Here is a 15,559-nt window from a genome sequence, read left to right on the forward strand (position 1 = left end):
TATTTTTAATTGATTGTGATTCTTTTATTGCAGGACGATGTTGCAGAAGATCACACGGTGTACTCCAGTGTTAAGACATGAATTTAGCCTGTAAAAGTTTAATCTGTTGGTTTGTGGCTCGATGCATGAGTTCTGGCAATTCCCCAGAAAACCAGGGTTGCCATGTATGCCATAGTTTTCTCTTGTTTTTTAGGAGTCATTGAGTTTGAGTAGTTAGTTTTGTAAAATAAAAACATACTCGGTTACATAATGTAACCTCGGTTCTCTCTAGAAGAGGGAACGAGTATTGCGTAAGTTGCTTACGCTACGGGTAAAGTCATCTTTTCTCGAGATATGAAGCCAAAAAATTATCCTTTATTGTCATTTATCCTTTACATCTTACTGACTTGCCTTGGAAAAGGAAGCGACGGAGGAAACGCGGAAAGCGAGGTGGAGTTGCAGTGCGGCTGAGATCTTCCGTCTGCCGGGACAGGATTTTAATACTGGGAGATTTTAACATCCATGTGTGTTGTGGCTCTAAACCACTTTCAAAAGATTTTCTTAGTTTACTTGATTCTTTCGATTTTGTGCAATTGGTGTCTGGACCTACTCATGTTAAGGGACATACTTTGGACTTGATCTTATCTCGTGGTCTATCACTGCTGGATATAAAGATCACGGACGCTGGTATATCTGACCATTTGCCTATACGGTTTTCTATGATGTTCGATGGAAATAACCTAAATCAATCATCAAAGCTACGCTGGACTCGTATTTTTACGGATCGCTCAAGTGAAGAATTCTCTTTGAAGTATGAACTATTAACTGCTACTCAGGTTATGAACTCTTTCACCTGTTGCTTGGATGCCAATGAACATCTTAGTATTTTTAATAATAACTGTTTAAATATCTTAAATTCTATTGCACCACTAAAGGTGGAAAAACGTAAGCATAACTCAGTATTTTGGCATAATGATACTACTCGTTCCCTTAGACAGACTTGCAGAAAGGCAGAACGAAAGTGGAAAAAAGACAAATTACAAGTTTCGTATGAAATCCTACTGGACTCTCTTTCTGCCTTTCAGCGAGCCGCTAAGACAGCAAAGTGCAAATATTTCTTATAGTTAATAACACAAAACAGCTATAAGCCAAACATCTTATTTTCTGCCATTGAGACTGCACTTCATCCAAATGTTAATCTTTTTCCTGAGGTATCTGTCACTCTATGCGATAATTTTGCTTTTTATTTTACTGATAAGATTTCTGAAATATCAGCTGCTTTGTCATTGTCATCATACAAATTGGTTGATGTTCCATACTCTGATTCTATTTGGTCTGAATTTGAGTCTGTGAACCTGAACACCTTGATCAGAATTATGTCCAGCCTGAAATCCACAATGTGTCCCCAGGATGTTATTCCATCACGCTTTCTCAGGCAGATTATTGACACTGTTGGCTCTGATCTGCTGTCTGTCATTAATAAGTGTCTCCAAACTGGGACTGTTCCCCATGATTTCAAACTAGCTACAGTGAGACCTCATCTTAAAAAAACAAATCTTGACTCCACACTGTTGTCTAACTTCAGTCCCATTTCAAATTTGCCTTTTTTATCTAAAATCCTTGAGAAAGCTGTTTTAAACCAACTTCAGTCATATTTGTCTTATAATTCTATCTACGAAAAGTTTCAGTCTGGTTTTAAATCTCGCCATAGCAAGGAGTCAGCCCTATTACGAGTTTTAAATGATGTCATGTTGACTACGGATTCTGGCCAGTTTATGGCTTTGGTTTTGTTAGACCTCAGCTCTGCCTTTGATCTGGTCAACCATAACGTTCTAATTTCTCGTCTTGAAACTTGCGTCAGTTTACGGGGCACAGTATTAGATTGGTTTAGGTCGTATCTTATTGATAGGAGGTTTGTGGTCAATATTGGGCACCATTTCTCTTCTGAGATACAGTTAAGATCTGGTGTACCTCAGGGATCGATTCTTGGTCCAGCGTTGTTTTCTCTTTATCTGCTTCCATTGGGGTCTATCTTCAGTAAATATGGGGTCTCTTTCCATCTGTACGCAGATGATACTCAGATTTATATTCCTTTAAAGCGTGGTAATAAGAATGCCTTTAAGCCTATTCTGGATTGTCTGGAGGAGCTAAAACTTTGGCTGGCAACAAACTTCTTGAGCCTCAATGAGAGTAAAACTGAATTCATTGTGTTTGGTCCGACTGAACAATGTGTATACGATTTCGATAGTACATCTCTGTCACCGTACAGTACCTCATGTGTCAGAAATTTGGGTGTTCTGTTTGACAATAACCTCAAATTTGATAAGCAGATAAGCACAGTGGTTAAGTCTTGTTTCTACCATATTCGTCTTCTTTCAAAAGTAAAGCCATTTCTATCTCTAAAGAGCGGCAACTGCAGCAGCCAACCACTGAGCCCCGCGTGACGTCGCGCCCTCACGCGTCAGAGCCCGCCAGAATGGGCATGGCTTAGCGTATATAAGGAAGGGCTCGGGGGCTGCTACCCTGGTTTTCATCGACTGAAGCGAAATCAGCTCGAGGCGCGAGCACGGCAGGTTACGCAATACTCGTTCCTTCTTCTAGAGAGAACCGAGTACGTTCTCTTACGAGAGGTTCTCTCGTATTGTGTAAGTTGCTTACGCTACAGGAACCCCCTTGTCAATGCCGTGCGCGCCGAGCATCCACTACATGAGTCCCAGGGGAAACCCGGGGAACATAAACATTGCAGGTGTTTAGACGCATAAGCTGCTGCGATATCCACTATCCATCTGGACAGGCTATGTTTCGAAGCGGCGAGACCCTTGGTGCGCCCACCAAACGAAACAAAAAGCTGCCACCGAGCGCCTGAAGGCGGCGGAGCACGTAATGTAAACTCTCAGCGCCCTGACAGGGCATATGAGGTTAACATCGCCCTCGCTACCGGATGCTGGCAGAGCCGATAGAGAGATGAACAGCGCTCTGAAGGGAGTGCCAATCACCTTGGGGATATAACCATGTCTTGGTTTGAGGATGACTTTAGAGTCATTTGGTCCAAACTCGAGACACGCAGCGCTAACAGACAGCGCGTGTAAATCCCCCACACGTTTGACTGATGACAGGGCTATCAAAAAAACGTTTTTAAGCGACAGGTATTTTAGATCCACGGAGTCTAATGGTTCAAAGGGATGCGTTTTCAGGGCCTCTAGGACCAAAGAAAGATCCCAAATAGAAACCGATGGGGGCCGCGGGAGATTCATCCTCCTGGCTCCTCTGAGGAAGCGGATGATGAACTCGTTCCTTCCTATTGACTGGCCGCGCGTTGGCACTGCGAATGCTGCAATAACCGCCACATACACTTTGAGCGTGGAGGGGGACCTGCCCTCGTCCCACAGCTCCTGAAGGAAGCAAAGCACCCACAAAACCCCACAAGTACATGGGTCTAGATTTTTGTCGGCGCAGCATGAGGAGAACACAGACCATTTAGATGCGTATAGCCTTCTCGTAGAAGGAGCTCTAGACTGCGTGATCGTGTTCACGACCCCTTCTGGCAAAGCAACGGGTATCCGTTGATTATCCATGCATGCAGAGACCAGCGCTCTGAATGGGGATGCCAAATTGAGCCGCCGGCCTGAGAGAGCAGATCTCTCCTCGCCGGGATTGGCCATGGGGCTACATGTGACAGCCGTATCAGCTCTGGGAACCAGGTCTGGTTTTCCCATCGCGGGGCTATGAGGAGCACCGAGTGGCGCGCTTCCCTGATTCTCTTGATTACCTGTGGTAACAGCGAGATCGGAGGGAAAGCATACAGTGGGAGGCTGGGCCAGGTTTGGGCCAGTGCGTCCTCGTTCTTTGAAAAGAACTTTGGGCAGTGAGCGTTGTCTTTTGACGCGAAAAGGTCGACTTCCGCTTTGCCGAAGAGGCGCCACAGTAGCTGGACTGTCTGAGGACGCAGGGACAATTCTCCTGGGGGAATGTTGTCCCTGGACAGTCTGTCTGGGCCGTCGTTCAGGTGGCCCGGCACATGCACGGCTCTCAGGGAGCGTAGCGAGTGCTGAGCCCACACGAGGAGGCGTTCCGTTAGATCATAGAGATTCCTGGATCTGACACCACCCTGGCGGTTCACGTAGGACACCACAGACATGTCCGAACGGACTAGAACGTGGTGGCCCCGTATGTATGGGAGAAAGCGCTTCAGCGCGTTCTGGACCGCTATCATCTCCAGACAGTTTATATGAAGGCATTTCTCTCGGTCTGACCACAGGCCAAAGACCAGTCTGCCCTCGAAGAGAGCGCCCCAACCTAAGTTGGAGGCGTCTGTCGAGAAGACCTTTCGGTACGAGACAGCTCCCATCGTCACTCCTCGCTGGTACCAGTCGGCTCTCATGAGAACGGTCTTCTCATGAGAGCTTTGTTCAGATATCTCAGGTCTAAGATAGGTCTTAGGGCTCCGTCCTTCTTGGATAAGAGGAAGTAACGGCTGTAAAAGCCTGACTCGCTCAGAGAAGGAGGTACCGGTTCTATGGCCCCTTTGCACAGTAGTTTCGTTATTTCTGTACGAAGTAGGTGTGCTACTTCCGTATTCACTGTCGTGAGCGAACTGCAGCGAATAGCCCTGTTTTACTGTGCTCAGCACCCATTCTGACACACCTGGAATAGCTTCCCATGCTTCTGCATGTACAGCTAAGGGCAGAATGGCCTCCGGGTTTCGATTGCCACACATCGTGGGCTCGATAACCTGACTCAGAGGTATGAGCGCGGAGCGCGCGCTCTCGGTGCTTGGATACGGCGGCTCGCTGACAGCGATGGCTGGTCTTTTACACACGATGTCCCGGTTGCTTTGGACGGGGAACATTTTGTGGGAAAACCGGGATGCACAAGCAGCGCCGGGGGTAAAGTGTTTGTCAGTAAGTGTGAATGCTCGTGAGCGGAGACAGGACTTACATTTATAACATGACCGGTGAGAGGTAACTTTGGCCGTTTGACAGAGCGGGCAGTTAGTAGGTGTGGGCACGGGTTCGTGGGCACCTTTCCTACTTTTAATACTCGAGCGGCATTTGCCAGCTTTATGAGAGTGGGCTCTGTGAGAGACACGGGGGTTATCGTGCTTGTGTGTAGGGGTGAACACTGAGACATGGGCACATTTTCTACACTTAAAATGCCAGCGGCTTGAGCCGGATAACCAGACATTACACTCTTTTTGAGATTTCTCTGGGTCGTCGTAAAAACGGCGGTTGTGTGCAGGCGAACGGGTCTGGTGCGTTCCACGATTTAGAAAGCTCCGCGTGGAGCTCCGGCAGGAAGGGTGCAGATCTGGATGCGGGCGCTTGGTGGCGGCGATGAAGAAAACAGCCGTCAAGTCTGTTAGGCGCGGGCTCCTTAGGTGGCGACCAGTCAAGGCCAAGCTGGTCAACGGCCTTAGAAAGGAGGCGCATTAGTTCCGCATCCACGCCGGAGCGCATCCGGACGGATTCCTGGACAGAAGAGGAGGCAGAATGGTGCGAACCGGACCATTCCTCGCTGTCTGAGGCCAGGATAGAGCAGCTGTCTTCTTCAGGCGCTTTCCTCTGCTTGCTAGTCGCTTGTTTCCACGGTGGCGGCTTCTCTCAGGATTCAGGATGCATAGAGCTTCGCTGAAGAGATGAAAAATCAGGGTAGCAACCCCCGAGCCCTTCCTTATATACGCTAAGCCACGCCCATTGGGTGTGACGTCATGCGGGGCTCAGTGGTTGGCTGCTGCAGTTGCCACACGGCAGCCAATGAGCGCGCTAGACAGCCGCTCTAGGTCTGCTTGCTGCTGCACTGCATTGACAATAAATACAAAAATTAAGGATAATTTTTTTGGCTTCGTATCTCGAGAAAAGATGACTTAAAGTTTACTCGTAGCGTAAGCAACTTGCGCAATACGAGAGAACCTCTCGTAAGAGAACTTAAAATTACCATATATATTCTACAGGTCTGTATGTTCTGTACAGTTTTTTTTTATCAAAATTTGGGATATTGCATAAAAACTAATAAAAAAAAAAAATAGGCATTTTCATGTTTTAATGTTATTTAATAATAGTATTGTACATATATCTGCGTCTTAAGGCGGGCATACACTGTGAGATGTCTGTGCGATTTCAGCAAGGAACCTACTCACACTGAACGAGTAGATCGCATGCGATGTAAAGCCAAAGCTCAGGATTTATGTGCTCACACTGTACGGTCCGAACGTCGAGCTGCGACTTGACCGCTCATACTATACGTGTGAAATATGCGCGAATCAGCGCGATAAATCCTCGTGCCGGGTTGCGCCTATGGACGATATCATGTATCCTATCCAGAGATATTGTTAAAACAAGCATCAGCTATCAATATCAAGATGATTTAGCATTTCCAATTTATATATTAAATTATAGTATTATTATTATTATTATTATTATTAGGGAAGGCCTAGGCTACTTTTATTATTAAAGTGATAGGCTATTATAATTAAATTGCCACGCAACAATTTCATAGCGCATCACCGCATAACCAACACGCTGTGAGGATAATAAAATATTACATAGAAGCTTACTTCTCCTCATTAAAAATTGTCTAAAACATTTAGGTCGATGACAATGAATTATATACATATAATTAATTATTAACGGTCTATAATATGTCCGAACACTGCAATAATTCATCAATGAAAATTAAAAACAGCTTTATTTCAAAAACATTTTTTTAACAATAAAAGAGGCAAAGTGCTACATCGCAGGTGGCTTGGAAGAAGTGGGTAATGGTTAATCCATTTTGCAACACGAACTGGAGGTAAGCAACAGTAATTTGTAGCTTTGAACTACAGAACTTAAAGATCTCCCTTTTTTCTTTTTTTTCTTTTTTCTTTTTGCTGCAGATGAAACTGTGTTTTCGCGCAGGCGCAGTGAGGGAAAAAAAACACTGAGTTTAGGGCAATCGGTTCGTAGCTCTGCTTCAACTGTGCGATATAGTCACGAGGAGCGACCAGAAGTTCTAATTAGAACGTCTATCTATTATGTTAACATGCCAGAAATTCATCCGACCATCCGATTGCCGCTCGTGAGAGGTTAATCGCCTCTCGTTTCCCCCTGTACACTGCACGAACACTGCACGACAAACGACGCACGACAAAGCTGAAAATAGGCCCGACCCGAAAAAGATTCGCACGACTCAGAATTCGTCTCAAAATCGAACGAAAATCGCACAGTGTAGGCCTATGCCCGCCTTTACTCATCAGATGACTGGGATCTTTACAGTTTGCTCATTCAGGACTTTTTCATTCAGACTTTACTGAAAAGCTGACTTTTGACTATCTGTAAGGTTAATTTTATTACCTGAAATACCTAGGCTCATCGTTGCATTAATGAAAATGTATTCAATGTCAATCAAAAAATGTGAATCACTAAATCAATTAAGCCAAAAAAATTAATAAAAATTAATCACAACTGGAAAACGTACTCGGTTACTAACGTAACCTCGGTTCTCTCTAGAAGAGGGAACGAGTACTGCGTAAGATATCTTACGCTAGGGGAAAATCCTTTTCCGCGAGATATTGAAGCCAAAAATTATCCTTAATTTTGTAATAATGCAAAACGCGTTGCAGCAGCAATGCAGACATAGGCGAGACAGCTCGCGCGCCTATTGGCTGCTCTGCGGCAACTGCAGCAGCCTATCGAGCGAGGCCTGGCGTGACGCCAGACCCAATCAGGGCATTTCGCGCCCGCTGCGTCACGTCCCGCCGAAATGGGCGTGGTCTAGGCCTATAAATATCGCTCGCAGGCAGCTATTATCTGGTTTTTCATCATCGAAGCAACCAGAGCGTGTGCATGCACGGCAAGATACGCAGTACTCGTTCCCTCTTCTAGAGAGAACCGAGGTTACGTTAGTAACCGAGTACGTTCTCTTACGAGAGGTCTCTCGTACTGCGTAAGATATCTTACGCTAGGGGACCCAATGTAAAACGCCGTGCATGCTGAGATCTGACACCAAAGACCCAAGGGCGAAAGCCCGGGGCACATATAGTGCACAATCACTCAGTGAACTCACAGAGAGTCCGGGAAGAAGGAGGGGTGCAGCCTCACTTTTCCACATAAAGTAGCGTCGAAGGGACGCGAATTTCATCATACAGACAGGGCGGGGTACGGCCTGAACTGATGGGAAAAAATGTGGGTCTTACACAGTTTGCCCAGCTTTAAACTGTCGAACATCGAGCTGTGCTCAGCAAATGCAGCATTCTGAGCTGAACGCATCAGGTCAGATAATACTGGTAGTTTAGACCGACAGCAGCCTGGCCTGCAGGGCGGGAACCTCTAGGTTATAAAACCTTATAAATGTAGACGGGGAGGCCCAGCCTGCCGCCATACAAATATCTTGCAAGGCAATCCCACTTGACCAGGCCCACGAAGAGGCCATGCCTCTCGTGGAATGCGCTCTGACACCCAAAGGGCACTGCATGCCCTTGGAGGCGTATGCCAGCGCTATAGCATCAACTATCCATCTGGATAGGCTCTGTTTCGACGCGGCTAGTCCCTTAGAACGTCCGCTAAACGAAACAAAGAGCTGTTCCGTCTGTCTGAAAACAGACGAGCGAGACACATAAGCTCGTAATGCCCTGACTGGGCAAAGGAGGCTCGCGTCTCTTTCCTCATCAGGGACCGGTAGGGCTGACAGAGAGATAATCTGCGCCCTAAACGGTGTGTTGAGGGATTTTGGAACATAACCGTGCTTAGGTTTGAGTATAACTTTTGAGTCATTGGGCCCAAACTCCATGCACGCCGCGCTCACAGAGAGCGCGTGCAGATCCCCTATGCGCTTCACTGAAGCGAGAGCCAGCAAAAACACTGTTTTGAAAGACAGGTGTTTTAAATCGATTGACTGCAAAGGCTCAAATGGCGCACCCTTCATGGCTTCCAGAACCGTAGAAAGGTCCCATACGGGGACTGAGGGAGGTCTGGGAGGATTCAGTCTCTTAGCTCCTCTAAGGAAGCGGATGACTAAATCGTTCCTTCCTATTGACTGACCAAGCGTTGTTTCTGAGAACGCTGCTATAGCCGCCACATAAACTTTGAGCGTGGAGGGGGCCCTGCCCCCATCCAACAGCTCTTGTAGGAAGGAAAGCACCTCCGTCACATCACAGTTTGTGGGTGACACACCACGGGCTGTGCACCAGCCCGAAAACACTGACCATTTCGAAGAATAGAGTCGTCTTGTAGACGGAGCTCTAGCCTGCGTGATCGTGTTTAATACTCCTTTAGGGAGTCCAACATGTACCCGTTGATGGCCCAGACATGAAGGGACCATAGTTCCGGGTGAGGATGCCAGATCGAGCCGCGGGCCTGTGAGAGGAGATCTCTCCTCACTGGTACTGGCCACGGGGCAGTACTTACTAACTGCATCACGGCTGGGAACCAAGGTTGGTTTTTCCAGAACGGTGCTACCAGCAGTACTGAGCATCCTTCTTCCCTGATCCGTTCTATCACCTGAGGCAGGAGAGAGACGGGGGGAAAAGCATAGAGCGGGCGGCGGGGCCACACATGGGACAGCGCGCTCCTGCTCTTGGAGAAAAATTCTTGACAGTGAGCGTTTTCTTGAGACGCAAACAGGTCCACTTTCGCTCTGCCGAATTTCTTCCACAGCAGTTGGACTGTCTGTGGGTGTAGAGACCATTCGCCTGCCGGAACATTGTTCCTGGACAGTCTGTCTGGTCCTATATTCATGATCCCTGGCACGTGCGCTGCTCTGAGCGAGCGCAGGTTGCACTGAGCCCATACTAGGAGGCGTTCTGCCAGCCTGTACAGTTTCTCGGATCTGATGCCGCCCTGGCGATTTATGTAGGACACCACAGACATGTTGTCCGAACGGACCAAGACGTGGTGACCTTTTATTTGGGGACAAAAACGCGTCAGCGCGTTGTCTACTGCCAGCATTTCGAGGCAGTTTATGTGCAGGAGCTTCTCCCGTTCTGACCACTGGCCGAAGAACGGTCTGCCCTCGAGCAGCGCTCCCCATCCCGAGGTGGACGCGTCCGTGGACACCACTTTCACCCTCGAGGAAGTCCCCAGGCTTACACCTGATTGGTACCAGTCGTTCGCTTTCCAGGGTTTCAGAGCTGTAACGCATTTCTGATTGACCCTGAGGCGAAGCAAACCGGGTGCCCACGCTTCGCGTGGGACTCGCGCTTTCAGCCAAAACTGCAGCGGGCGCATGCGTAGCAGACCCAGCTGGAGCACTGACGATGCTGAGGCCATGAGACCTAGCATCTTCTGAAATCTTTTGAGCGGGACAGACGCGCCGCAGCGAAAAGAGTTCGCTGTGCGTCGAATGTCTACCGCGCGCTGTTGTGATAGTCGCGCTATCATGGATAGTGAGTCCAGTTCTGTGCCCAGGAAAGATATTTTCTGACTGGGTGACAGGGAGCTCTTCGCCCAATTGACACTCAGACCCAAATCCTCGAGGTGATCGAGTAAAATGGTCGTGTGTTCTATGAGCACTGCGCGAGATTGCGCTAGAATCAGCCAATCGTCCAAATAGTTCAGCACTCGCATGCCTCTCATTCTGAGGGGTGCGAGCGCCGCGTCCATGCACTTCGTAAATGTACGGGGTGCTAGGGACAAACCGAACGGCAGGACTGTGTACTGATATGCCTGGCCCTCGAAGGCGAATCTCAAATATCGCCTGTGACGTGACGCTATCTGTATTTGAAAATACGCGTCTTTCAGATCTATTGACACAAACCAATCTCCTTGGCGAATCTGCACAAGGATTTGCCTGGTCGTGAGCATCTTGAACTGTCGCTTCACAAGCACTTTGTTCAGCTGCCTTAGATCTAGTATGGGTCTGAGACCCCCGTCTTTTTTCGGTACCAGGAAGTATCTGCTGTATAGCCCTCCCTCGCTCTGATCTTGAGAGAGAGGTTCTATGGCCCCTTTGCTCAATAGTTTCGTCACTTCGGCTCGAAGTAGATGTGCTACTTCTGTTTTTACCGTGGTCTCGACGCGCGCCACATAGCGGCGAGGGCGTCGGCGAAACTGCAGCGAATAGCCTCTTTCTATAATGTTCAGCACCCACTTCGAAACCCCGGGTAGCTTTGCCCATGCGTCTGCATGGATAGCTAGGGGTCGAATACGAAGCGCGCTCCGCTCGCTCAGCGATGGAGAAGCTTCGGTGTGCTGTAACACAAGCGTGTCGCTCGTGACATTTGAGGCATGGGGCGCGCTGATGACAGCGGGCAGATTGCCCGCGCTCGACTCCTCTACGGTGGTTAACCGCGAGGGGGAGGGCTGGGCGGTTCCCGTGGGAACTGTCATGTCTATGTGTGGATGTGGGCGCGGGACAGCGGGCACATTTATCACACTGAAAGCATCGTTCGCTTGCGTGAAGCGAGTGCACGTTGGTTTCGTTTTTACAGAAACCGTGAGACATGCATAACGTGGTGTTAGTGGGCACTGGGTAGTGGGCACGTTCACCATGTTTGAAGCGCAACCGATCTGAGTCGGTTTTATGTGCGCGAGCCCTGTGTGACAGGCTGTGCTTATGTGTAGGGATGGGCACTGGGCAGTGGGCATTCTTACTACACACGAAACACCATCGGCCGTGGCCGGGACACCAGAAAATACACTCTTTTGGGGATTTATCTGGGTAGCCGTGAAAACGGCATTTGTATGCAGGCAAGCGGGTGACAGAACCGACTTGTTGGCTGCAGAAAACACTGGAACAGTCACATTTTCTGGAACTGGACGAGCGAATAGCTTTGGTGTGAGTCCGGCCGCAGCGGGACTGGAACACCGTCGTTTTCCTAGCTGTGCTAGGACGACTTGGGGGCCTCGGGCTTCACCGTGATCCTAGGTCGCGAGCCGCGTCCTGCGGGGCGGCGACCGGATGAGCGGGAGCGCGGTCTCGCGCTTCTGGCCTGGCGGCGCTGTGAAGTGGAGGCAGTGGACGGTGGCTGTGGCTGTGAGCTCTGAGCAGACGGTTTCGCACGGCCTGCTGCAGAGCTGGAGCGCTTCGGGAGGAAGTGCTTCATGGCCTGAGACGCTTTCTGTACCTCTGCGAATCTCTCCGCGAAATCTTTGACGGAGGATCCAAAGAGGCCTGTGGCGGAAAGCGGGGCGTCGAGGAACGCGGTGCGTTCAGACTCGGCCATTTCCGAGAGCGTCAGCCAGAGATGTCTCTCAGACACGGTGAGAGAAGCCATAGTCCGTCCAATGGCTTGCGCTGCGGACTTAGTAGCACGAAGAGCGAGGTCCGTGGCACTCCTTAAGTCCGGCACACAGATCGCGTCAGGTCCTTCCTCATCCAGCTTACGGAGGAGATCGGCCTGGAAGATCTGGAGCGTTGCCATGGTGTGCAACGCTGACGCAGCTTGCCCGGCGGCGGAGAAAGCGCGGTGGAGCAAGCTCGACGTCGTGCGGCAAGCTTTAGAGGGTAGGGCCGGCTTAGCGCGCCGTCCAGCGGAGGGCGGGCATAAGTGGGCCGCTATCGCCTCTTCAACCGGCGGCAGCGAGAGGTATCCTCTGTTCTTGGCATCGTCAACGGCGGAGAATGCCAAAGAAACAGCAGGACGCACTCTAGCAGAATAGGGGGCGCTCCAGGACTTGGCGACTTCTTCGTGTAACTCAGGAAGAAAAGGCGCCGGTCTGGACACAGGCGAAGCGCGCTCCCCAGGCAGGAAAAATCCATCCAGCCGGTTGTGAGCGGGCTGCTCAGGCGAAGACCACTCGAGGCCGAGGCTCGCCGCGGCCTGTGCGAGTACTCGCATGAGTTCCGTCTCAATAGAAGCTCTCTTGCCTGACGAAGTGCGGGCAGGGGGTGCGGGGTCCTCAGAGCCCGCCCAATCCTCACTGCCTGACGCCAGGATAGAGCAGGAATCATCCTCTCCCAGCAGGGCTTCCTCATCCGCGATATCAACGGAAGCGGCGGCAGACGGCGGCCGCTGTCCGTCAGGAAGCGAAACAGAAGAAGCCGGGGAAGCAAGCGGGCGAACCGGCGAGCTTTGGCGGCTGAGGGAGGGTTCCGGGGCCCGCTGGGCACGGCGCTTTTTACGGCGCGACGCCGCGGCGGGCGGGGGAGCAGTCTCGGTGAAGACGGCTAGGCGAGTCCTCAGAGTCGCCATTGCCATCAGCTCGCAGTGAGGGCATCCGCCGTCAGCGAGCGCGAGAGCTGCATGTTCCTCACCCAGGCAGGAAACGCAGATCACGTGGCGGTCCCCGTCGCTGAGTGTGGCTCTGCACGAGCCGCAGGAAGGCATCTTTAAAAAGACGCTAGCTCTTTTAGAAATGTGTGTCGCGGCGGCGACACACACACACAGAAATACAGTGCAAATAAAAGAGAAGGATATAAGCGCCGGAAAGCGCAGCAGGAAGGCAGGAAGGCGGCGCGGCCAGCGACTTCAGTGACTCGTCCCGCTGAAGGTGCTCTCTCTCGACGGCGCGGCTTCTAATCCAGCTCCAGCGATGCGTGTGCTTCGCTTGAAGGATGAAAAATCAGATAATAGCTGCCTGCGAGCGATATTTATAGGCCTAGACCACGCCCATTTCGGCGGGACGTGACGCAGCGGGCGCGAAATGCCCTGATTGGGTCTGGCGTCACGCCAGGCCTCGCTCGATAGGCTGCTGCAGTTGCCGCAGAGCAGCCAATAGGCGCGCGAGCTGTCTCGCCTATGTCTGCATTGCTGCTGCAACGCGTTTTGCATTATTACAAAATTAAGGATAATTTTTGGCTTCAATATCTCGCGGAAAAGGATTTTCCCCTAGCGTAAGATATCTTACGCAGTACGAGAGACCTCTCGTAAGAGAACAAATGTTACTAATACGTTGACAATGATATTGTGTAAAATGCTATTTCTGCACATCTCAAGACCTTTGTTAACAGTTTCATTCATGAATAACAGAAACAAAGATCTGTTGGTTTATAAATGTTTTATTCATTTACTGCCATTTAATGTCACAACACATAGCAAGTTTTCAGAAAGCTTTGACTGCAGTTGAACCGGCTCGTTGGTTCTTTCTGAGTGAGACGTGAGCAGTGTTGCTATATCAACACTATATAGAGAAAAAAAAGCGCCAAAATTAAGAAATATTTGGGAGATTTTTTTATCTTTTTTTTTTTGTGTGTGTTTATTTAAAATGAGACAAATCTGATATTATTTTAGTCTTATCTTTTATTAAACAGTTGTTAAATAAGTATTTAACTAGTTGCTAACCAGCAGAAGACACTAGCCTGGTTTAAATCCCAGTTGACATATCGGCAACTCGAGCACCAGAATCTACCACCAAAGACACACTAAATATAATGCCCTGAATTAGCATTAAACCAGAAGACGACCTCATTTAAACATGAACCACTATCAAACGCAACTTTCCGATGCTCTATGAAATTCAATGAGAAAACATAATCCTCAAATATGAAGTTAGCATTAAAGGTACAAAAAGGAAAGGTTGAAAAGCAGAGTTTGGCGAGTCGTGCTTCTTGTAAAGATCGGGGACCGGCTCGTCGCTCTTAGCAGCCTCACAATAGACCTAAAGAAAAAGTCTTGAGGGTTTTCTGTAATTTGTTCTGATTCTTTTTGAGCTCTCAAAAGTATAATATCTGCATTATTTTATAGATTGAAAACAGAGAGTATAACTGTACTTTTGTTGGATATCGACACATGTTGGGATAACGGAATGAAGCTGGTTATGAGTTAGCAACAAAAAAGCATTAAGAAAAGTTTGGTGGATATTAAAGTAGTCTGATCCTCTGGGGTGGATGAGGTACTACATTCTCATAAAAGAATACAATGCAGACACATCACCCATGCAAGAGAAAGATGTGCAGTAGGTGGCGGTAAAACGAATAGAAGACGTGAATGTTTTTAGCTTTTTAACACAGTTTTAGCATAAAAAACAACATTTATTGGACAGTTCATGTCTGATTTGGTCCTGATTTATATGTAATGTTATTGCTCAACATGTTATTGAGTCACGTTTGATGAGGACGCAGCATTGCATTTGAAAGAGCTGGATCTGAAGATGAATTCAAACATATCATGATTTCAGACATTTGTTTTTTGTATGATAGAGTAGAGAAGCTGAATTAGTGAAACTCTTCCCACATGGAGGGCAGTGATACAGTTTCTCTCCAGTGTGGATCCGCTCATGTGTTTTTATAGATGATGACGTACTGAATCTCTTGTCACAGTGTGAACACTTATAAGGTTTTTCTCCAGTGTGAATTCTCTGGTGCAGTTTCAGTTCAGCGTTTGTAATAAAGGTCTTTCCACAATCAATGCACATATAATTCTTCACACCACTGTGTATTTTCTGGTGTACATTTAAATGACCCAGCTGACTAAAACTCTTTCCACACAAAGAACACATGTAAGGCTTCTCCTTTGTATGAACTCTCAGGTGGCACTTCAGGCCATCTGTCCTAACAAAGTTTTTACCACACTGATCACAGTTATATGGTCTTTCTCCTGAATGAGAACGCAGATGTGATATAAAAGCACTTGCATGTGTGTAACTCTTCCCACACTGATCACATGTGTGTGGCTTCTCTCCAGTGTGGATATTCATGTGTTCCTTAAGGGTTTTCTTTTGTGTGA

At 48.6% G+C, this 15,559-nt stretch overlaps 1 protein-coding gene across 4 annotated transcripts in view; it reads left to right on the forward strand.

Annotated features, from left to right (window-relative positions):
- The window catches only part of LOC309475628 (natural killer cell receptor 2B4-like), a 50,905-nt gene that overhangs the window by 9,197 nt on the left and 26,149 nt on the right, over positions 1–15,559 (forward strand). The window contains exon 5 of one of the 4 annotated variants that reach the window (XR_014197740.1): positions 34–164. The exons of 2 other annotated variants lie outside the window; for them this stretch is intronic. Coding sequence is in view for 1 of the 2 variants with exons in the window: in XM_082138497.1 (XP_081994623.1) it covers positions 34–81 (48 nt within the window). In the remaining variant the exon portion in view is untranslated. Of the gene's footprint in view, positions 1–33; positions 7,416–15,559 lie in introns of those variants that run through there. One more of the 4 variants, XM_082138497.1, reaches the window with a different exon arrangement.

This window comes from Leuciscus leuciscus, assembly GCF_965113295.1.
Source record: "Leuciscus leuciscus genome assembly, chromosome: 15".
NCBI classification, from domain to species: domain Eukaryota; kingdom Metazoa; phylum Chordata; class Actinopteri; order Cypriniformes; family Leuciscidae; genus Leuciscus; species Leuciscus leuciscus.